Source organism: Saccostrea cucullata, unplaced genomic scaffold (assembly GCF_032062105.1).
Source record: "Saccostrea cucullata isolate Sc308-1 unplaced genomic scaffold, CSIRO_AGI_Scuc_v1 ctg6078, whole genome shotgun sequence".
In the NCBI taxonomy this organism is placed as follows: domain Eukaryota; kingdom Metazoa; phylum Mollusca; class Bivalvia; order Ostreida; family Ostreidae; genus Saccostrea; species Saccostrea cuccullata.
In genome coordinates, this window is record NW_026929201.1 from 2,611 (window position 1) to 11,858 (window position 9,248).

At 37.0% G+C, this 9,248-nt stretch overlaps 1 protein-coding gene across 1 annotated transcript; it reads right to left on the reverse strand.

The window, feature by feature from the left end:
• Nucleotides 1-727: 727 nt before the first annotated feature.
• Nucleotides 728-3,979, reverse strand: LOC134280065 (uncharacterized). The gene has a single exon (XM_062762502.1). It carries the CDS (start codon nucleotides 3,977-3,979, stop codon nucleotides 728-730), a length of 3,252 nt encoding a protein of 1,083 aa, XP_062618486.1.
• Nucleotides 3,980-9,248: the final 5,269 nt, after the last annotated feature.

Below are 9,248 nucleotides of genomic sequence, written 5' to 3' on the forward strand. Positions count from 1 at the left end.
GTCGGAATCCTTTTTTATTCATAAAATTCTGAACTGGGCCTGGGGTTATTGCATTTTCATTGAAATCTTCAACGAAGATGACATTTCTATTTTGCAAGGTAAAATATTCTATTATCTTTTGAAGTTGCCCTAGAAAGTAAGTCACGCCAAGATTGCTGGGACGGTACACAGTAACGACAACTGCATCATTTTCAACAAATGTCACTGCCATTCCTTCAACATTCTTCACTGGCAGCCGACAAACTATTTTCTGATTTTGATTTCGTTTCATGTAAAGTGCCACACCACCACCCTTAGAAACTTTGAATTTTTGTACTTGGTCATTGCATTCATCATATACATCTCCTCTTGGTGTATGATAAAAGGAGAATCCTTCCATTTCAAATTCTGTTGTGTTTTGATCAGGTCTTAACCAGGTTTCAGTCAAACAAATAACTTCTGCTCCATAAAATCGAACGTCATGTTTTAAATCTGAAAAATGATTAGTCAAACTTTGGACATTGTGTAGAATAATTGTATTGGAGCCCATTTCTTCTGTATTTGATGTTGAAAGCTTTGCTCTGGGCATTTCAGCGAGTGCTAGTTTCACTTCTGGATCAGCATACACTTTCTTTTGCAATGCTTGGGCATTATTGGTTTCGATAAACAGTCCATTTTTTGATGTTACTCTTGTCAGTGCAACATATGCTTGTCCTGGTGAAAACATCCGGTCTAAATTAACCACTACTTATTCGACTGTCATTCCCTGGACTTTATGACCGGTGCATGCCCAGGATAATCGCAAGGGAAATTGGTGTCTTACAAATGTCTTTGATTTTCTTTCAACAATCTCTTCCTGAACTCTCTGTACTAAAACTACATTTCCCTTTTGTGTTTGTTTCCCCGATTTTTTACCAACATTTTTGTTGTCAAAAACCACTCCTATAGCTGAAATGTTAGATGATTCCTTTTCAAATGATATGTGAGAAATGTAGCCCATCACTCCATTTACCAATCCGTCTTCCACATTACTATTTCTTGTAAGCATCACTCTTGCATTAATAGCCAGGAGTAACGTACTGCAAAGAGTATCTGTTTTCGAGCTTGTGAATGGTTTTTCTCTCAAAATAAGTTTTCCATTTGTTGGATTTTTCTGGAAATCTTTTGCATTGATTTCGATTAGATCATCGCAACTTTTCCTTAACATGGAGAGGTTGTAGTTGTTAACTTCTTCGTTTGTTGGATATACATGAAGTACGTCCTCTGGACCCTCTCTTATACAATCATGTATCATAGCTTGTGCTTCAGTTGATAATTGTTGATCTGCTTCTCGAATTCGGAGAGAGTTCAAAGCTGCCGCAAAAGGTATATCTTCACGCTGTCTCATAATTTCACCAAGTTCAACGACTTGGAAGAAGTCTCGCCAATAGTCCACAGGATACGAAGTGTTTTCTTTAAAAAGTCTTTCATCCTTCCGCTGTTTAACTGGAGGGAGTTGGTAAAAGTCACCTACAGCAACAACGCTTACACCGCCAAACGGTTCTTTACACTTCTTGATTTGAACGAGCCTTTCGTGAATGTAATAAAGAAGTCTTTTGTAAACCATAGATACTTCATCTATCACAAGAATCTGCAAGTCTTTCAGGTGAACCCTTATCTCGCTTAGACTCTGTTCTTTCAACGGTTGGTATGGTAAGGGCAAATACTTCGTCAAGGAAAACACGTGATGAAGCGTATTTCCACCTATGTTAAATGCTGCAGTTCCGGTAAAAGCTGACAGTAATACTGAAAAACTATCAGGTGAGGACATGTTCCGTGAAAATAATCGTGTTGCTTCATACTCTATGGCTTTGATGACATGGCTCTTTCCTGTACCTGCTCCTCCAGTTAAGAAAATATGGAGTGGATCGGGTTTATCTCCAGCAATTTTCTTTAAACACCAGTCACGTACATGGTAAAATACCTCCTTTTGCGTTCCATTAAGACTTTGCAGGATGGATAATGCTTCATACTTTGAATGATTATTCTGCTGAATTTGATAAAGCACATCAGAATTTGTCTGACTTTGAATATCAGGAATTGCTTCTTTAATTTGATCATCTAAACTTTGAATTTCATTTTTCTCTTTGATACATTCCTGCCTCACTGCTTCTGACTCTGGACAAAGGCTTGACCAAGCATCTTCCGGTTCTCCAATGCTTTCAAACGTCTCCTGAGCTTCAGTAATCACATCCTCATTTTCTGCATACTTTGCATGGTTTACGTCAACTATTGATTTTACAGACTCGACACGTTTTTTACCTTTGATTCTTATGTGACCATTTTCATAAAACGCCTCGTATAAATCAAATCCTGGTGGTTTTAGCTGTGCTTCATTCCAATGTGGAAGAAAAAGCTGTAATAAACACCGGTAATATTTTTCGGGCATCTTTTCTGCGTTGAACCTTGGATACCTTATAACAGCTGGCTGTGTTCTTGTCCTCTTCTGTACATACCCCTTTGAATTTTGTAATTCAAATACATGTTCATTTTCAGTTTTTGGAATCTGGGATTTAGCCAAGACTCTGAATGCTGAGCAAAATTCTGCCAGACACATGTCATGAAACAGTGGTTTATCTGGTCGATTTTCATATCTCTCTATTATATTGGTCATCCAAATCTCGTTTTCATCATCATCTTGTTCGCTTTCATTATCATGCTGTTCCCCTTTCTGTCTTTTTAGCTGGGAAAGTGGTTTACTTAACCGGGTCGGATTTTCACCTACAGGCACAAATACAACTTTTCTTGAACACTCTTTCATCTTTAAATTACAAACTCTGTACACAGCTTCTTGTGAACTAACTTCTCTATGGTGTAAATATGCTGAACCTATTTTCTTCAAGGTATTACGTGCATCAAGATTTCCTTCTTCTGCCTCTAGCTTTGTTTGTTTCAATAACATCCCCATTTCCCTCTCTGACTTCGAAATGTAGGAAATGATATATACAATACAGCTAAATGGATCAAGTACAAATTGAATATCCATATTCGCATCCCAACATTTCAAAAGGCAAGGATTGTACTGATTAATCCATAGTTCGCTGGGATTTCTTCGAAGGACAATAGATCTTTTTTTTGTCAGCATGTTATGCACATGTTCGTACTGTTCTTGGGACAATGAAAGATTGCTAAAAATTTCTTCAGAGCTTTTTAATGCATTTGACTCGTTTTGTACTTCATCCCAGACACGCATCAATACTTGTTTTGCAGAGGTTTTCCCAGATATAGTCTCTTGGCTATTTTCTGTGCTGTCGTCTTCATAGGGTGAACTAATAAATGTGCGTAGAGAGGGGGGTCTTGGAAAGTTAAATCTGCATTCTGTCCCTTTCTTCCTACAAGATTTTGAATGTTTCTTACTGTGTTGCTGTACTGCTAGGACAATATTTCTTAATTCTGGGTCCTCAGTCTCTGATGGCAATTCGCAAGAAACATATTTATCTATGAAATCGCAAACAGACTCTTCTCCGTGTTCGTCTAGTTTAGGTGCATTTTCTACCCAATACAAGCAATGCATATGAGGTGATCCTCTCTGTTGAAATTCAACTCTTTGAAAGTAATCAACAACTTTTCCAATTGGCTGAGCTGGAGACGATATAACATCTCTCTGAAAGACGTGAAATCTGTGTTCAAACATCCTTGCAACAGTCACTGGATTCTTTCTTAATGTCTCATTTTTTTCAGACCAATCTAAGTTTTCTGGATCTCTAACATCATTTTGCTGTCTCAATATCGATCTAACTGCATCATTCCATCTGTGTTCAGCAGCAGAGAAAGAGCAAAACCAGGTTGGAATACCTAATTGGCGGAGCATAGCGAAAAGATCCTTTTGAGCAGCTGACCAATATGCTGGTGTTCCTCGGATTGGCTGCATAAACCGTAATGCTTCATCGTTTTGTAACAACTTTGAGAGAACATATGGATCTTGCACCATGCTTGAAGTTACAAATTTCTCATTTCCCATTTTTGATACAGATTTTCGAACTGAAATCTGCGTTTTTTCTATGACTTGATTCAATTCTGACATAAACTGACTGAAAAATATATAACTGCTATCTTTTGCAAACCTATCATCTGCATTCATAAGTCTGTTATTGAAATATGGGAAAGTGTTATTCTTGTGCTTCTCTCTTCATTCCAAGTAAATTTTCCAATGGGGAAATGACAGGGAAACGCTTTAGCTTCATTTCCTGGTTCCTGCAACATTCGCACTGGATTTTTTCCTTCTCCGGGTGCAATGTTGTAAATGTCATCAAAATAATGATCCAGAACTTCTTGGGCAATATCAACAGGCTGTAGGCAAGTATCAACAGCAATTTGATGGTGTTCTTCATCTTCATTATTGACCCTTGTGTCATGCATTTCCTCTGTGTTTTCCTTCTTCCTTAATGGTGTCTTCTGTTAAGTTTTCAGTCATGTTTTCATTAATTGTAATATTTTCATACCACTTATTGTTTTGCTTTAAGTAACTAGAGCAGTAATTACATGTCTTGGATTCACAAACTGGTACTCAAAGTACCCTTTATAGCTTAGTTTTCTTTTTAATTTAACTCGCAGTAATAAATCCTCACCATGCTTTAATGGTAAACTGCTGGCTTTTTTTAAGTCTGAAGGCACACATACTACAGGTCCATGTATATGTCTTTGACCACCTTGGGGAAGAGCCATCACTTTCATAAAGGGAATGTGCAAAGCAATCAAATGTTGCTCTAAACTATTCAAATCGGTCAGTTGCTCGGGGAAATCTTCAAGACACATTTCATTGATTACCGCCTCTGCTGGAATATTTCCACCAAGAATCTTTCTGTGGCATGAATAGCATATCCACAAAGATGACCTGGTACAGCCCTTTGGACAAGATTCTGTACAATCATGTAAATACTTTTCTTGTATGCACAAATCTGAAACTTGTTTGGCACGTTCATTTTTAGAATATTGCTGACGACCACATTTTTGTACTTGATTTACAAATAATAATCGATGACAGCAACAACACACATAATCGATACCTTCGAGAGAATTTTCCTTAAATAATCTCACTACACTGTCTTCACATTTTAACTTTTCTTGTTTTTCTTCCCTCTGCTGCTTAACAGACTTTTTCTTCAATATCTTAGCATCAGCACTAGAATTATACTGTTTCTTACTGCAAGCCTTAATATTTGATCTGAAAAGATCATCTGTGCTATATTTTCTCGCTTTGGTGGACAGAATTTTTTCTCTGAAGTTTTTATTATTCTTGTATCTCTGTGTGAACTTAACTTGTTCTTTGTATTTCTCATCATTTCTGTACTTGTTCACATTTCTCTTTTTCATGTTTTTCCCTATACAATTCATCGTTTCTATATTTTTCTATTCCTCTCTTTTTGACATTTTCTCTAAATATAGCATCAGTTTTGTACTTCTGTGTGCTTTTCAGTTTTACATTCTCTTTATGTACAGCATTAGTCATGTATTTTTTCACACTTGCTTCTATTGATTTTTTCCTGTTTTCTTCATTATCTGCATACTCTTTTTTTCGCCTTACTTTACTCTGAGACTTTGTTTTGCTCCTGTACAAAATATCCTTTCTATACCTTTCTCGGTTCCTTGCTTTGACTGTAGACTGGAATTCTTCATCATCTCTGTACTTTGTGTAAGCTGCTCTCAATTTCTTTTCCCGAAATTCACTATTCTCTGATACTTTCTACGCAATGTCTGCTTTCGCTTTTCAGCAACATTTTGTTTTTCCATAATCTCTGTAAAAACTACTTCTCTATTTGATTGCATTCTTTGACGAGTTTTCGTTTTCTTTTGGTTGTACTTTGGAGCAAATGATTTGCGAGATTTGTTTTGAAACAGTGTTTCGTGTGTCACCTCAACATTCTTATCACATACTGCAGTAACTACGTTGTAATGATTCTGTGATTCATGACTTAAGTATATTGCACCCGATCTTTCCCTTATAGGTGAACCCCCTTTCTCCAATGAAAACCTCAGCCATTGACTTCTTGTATATGTGAAAATATCAATATTCATCATATGACTTGTTGCTAAAATTTCCAACTCGGTTGCCCACTTCCCATTTTGTGACATTGATGAGACAGAAATGTGCTCTTTAACAGTAGTTTCACCATTTCTTAAAAATGGTTTGAAAACGTCCTCATTTTCAAGCAAATGCTTACAAACTGCACTGCGAATTACATAATGATAATCCTCAGAATTTGTCAAGCTAAAGGATATAGCTCTGAAAAAGCAATTACCATCACCAAGAATTTCTTTTCGAGAACAAGGTTCCATAAGTTCCTTCACTGGAAAATGGCTAGCCACTTCACTTTTGTTACAAACATAAGGAAGATTTAAATTTTGACATAACTTCTGTTTTGTGTCAAAGACAAGAGGAACAAAGAAGAACTGTTCACACTCCACAGAAACAAAACACAATTCCTCATCTTCGCTTTTTGAATCATTTTCTTTTATTGGAAATTTACTCGAACTTTCAGCAGAATGACTATTGAACTTGTCTGTTTGTTTCACATTACATCTAGCCTCCAAATTGTTTTTCACTTTACAGTTGACACCGGTAACATTGCATTCAACATTTCTAAAATACCCCATAGAAATAGCCAGAGATTGAATATGAAGATTCACTTGCGCTAAATCTTGAAAAAGAATCCTTGTACTCTTCCCGTTTATACTTAACAATCCTTCTGAAGACCTAGAATGGGAATCAAATGAAAAATACCCATCTCCTGAACTACCAATCAACAATGTATTTCCACCAAAGCATATAAAGCATCCATCAGTTTCAGAAAGAGCAAGATGTAATGCTTCATCCAGTGAATATGCACCAAACTCCAGAAAGTTGAATCCATCATCTGATAAAATCACACTTGATAATGTCTCATTTGTTCCAAATTCATAAGAATGATCAAAGCATTCATACAGTTGAGGTAGTTCCTCTACCAACAAGTACCTATTACTAATTGATGAGCTTCTTTGCAAGTAAGTGTACAATTCATCACCAGTAACTAAAACCTTGTTAATATCCACTGTATTCCAGAACTTGCTGTTTTTCACTTTGTGATATGATAACCCTGCTAAACAATTTGCAACACATTGAGTTCCTGCATTGTCTTGAAACAATGGATCTCCCTGATGAAATGAGCCTTGAACATAATTATACATTGAACTGTCATTTGTGTGTACTGTTTCATTATGCTTGAAGTCCTTGTTCTCTCGACTTTCAAAACGACTCTCAGATTTTTTGCTCTCCTGATTCGTACGCATATTTGCTTGGTTTTTGTTCTCTTGTTTACCATACATATAATCTAAGTTCTTGTTTTGTTTCATCTCAATTTTCTCATTTTTACTGTTCAGATTTCCATTTGAGACACGTGAGAATACTGTTTGAATACTGTCTTTATAGCCCTCATCTTTTTTTAGTGTACTACTGGTCTCCTCCAACCTAGAGGTATCCAGCTGCGTCTGACCTGCTGGGCTAGGCTTAAAGCCATCATCATGCCCAGGTACTCTCGCTGGAGTACAAACCCACGCTGGGGAGTCAGGGGTCGGTGCCAATGCCCCGTTTTGGGCCTCCAGACGACTTCCCCGAGGAGATGACAACCTCGGGGCATTTGAGTGCATTTTCACACAAGGTGAGGCCTGCACCCTGGCCAGGGGTTTTTCCTCAAAAGGTGGCAACCCCATAAAGCCTTGCCCCGGAAGATTACCGGGAGGAGCTGAGACAGCTCCGTCCACTGTCCCGCAAGGAACAGCAGACTCTGACATCTGATCATCTGGTGGCTGGGAGGACAGAGATTGCTGAAGTCTTTTCTGTCTTTTCCGCTCCCTATCTTTCTCTCTTTGTTTCCGGCCTGAAAATCCTTTTCTTTTAGCCATCTAAAAAACACAAGTAATAGACATTTTCTTTATTTCTTTACCCTGCTTTATAAGTTAATGAAATTCAATTTATATTTACCCAAGGACTGTTAAATATTAATACAACTGATCATGACTTTACTGTACTTGAGAGGACAATTAAGATATCTACTTAGTATTTTAATGTTGAACTTTGATTGCTTATTGTGGCCATCCTACTACCTGGTCATGATTTGAACAACTTGATTTTAACAAGAAGCACACGGGCCACATTGCTCATCTGAGCACATTGGCTAGGAAAACGCACAAATCAGATCAGAATTAAAAAGTTTACTGAGTGGGTGGGGTGGGAGGAAAGAGGGCTTGAATTCTAATACTACTTGAGAATGCCTCCATATCAACTCTGCATATAACTTCATGAGAAAAAGATTTTTATAGATTTTTTTAACATTTTGTTTGTATACATTACTTACTGTAATAATTTGAATTTGACTCCTCATCATTTCCCTCCCTACCCCAAATGGTACTCATGATTTGAACAAATTTAAATCTACAATGCATGAGGATGCTCACATGTCAATATGACTTAAGTTTTCTGTTACTGATTTCATATGTTAAACTTTGATCAACCATTGAAACCCTTCCCTACCCATGGAGGTTATAATTTCAACAAATTTAATTCTACACTACCTGATTGTGTTAAAATTTCAAGCTTCAGCGATAAGTTCTGCAGAAACTGCGACAAAAATTTGTATTGTATAAAACATGAGATGCACAGACAGATGCACAGACAAACAGGAAGTTGACATTGCATTTGAACAGCAAGAGGCACATGGGCCACATCGCTCACCTGAGTAACTTGGGTGATGCAGATCTTTACCAGATTCCCCCTCTTGCTACAGTGAAATATCTGTATCTCGAAGTTGAAGGGATATGGACATGACTTCGAGATATCCGGGGGTTCGAGATATCCGAAGATATCTTCCAAAGTCGAATCAACGATGTCCCGTTTTTTCGTATATCTTCATGCGTAACACTATCCAATATTACAAACATGCAGTCTTTATGGCAGTCTTTATGGTAAAGTCTCTGGCATATTCGCAATAAATATTAAGAAAAGCAATGCTGTTGTTTTCTTTATCGTGTATAACTGTAAAACAATTTAATATGCATGCCTTATTGCATATTCAGCGAATTTACATTTTCCAGGCCATGCTTACGTGGTCAAACGGGATGTTTCATTAGCGTTATACATGTAGTTGAAGAACCACTTCCGTAAGAAAGATTTAAAAACATAATTTGATGAAATTTATTAAAAAATATTTTAAAAAAATAATCAGTATTCAAACTGTGTATTTGATATTAATAGCTTA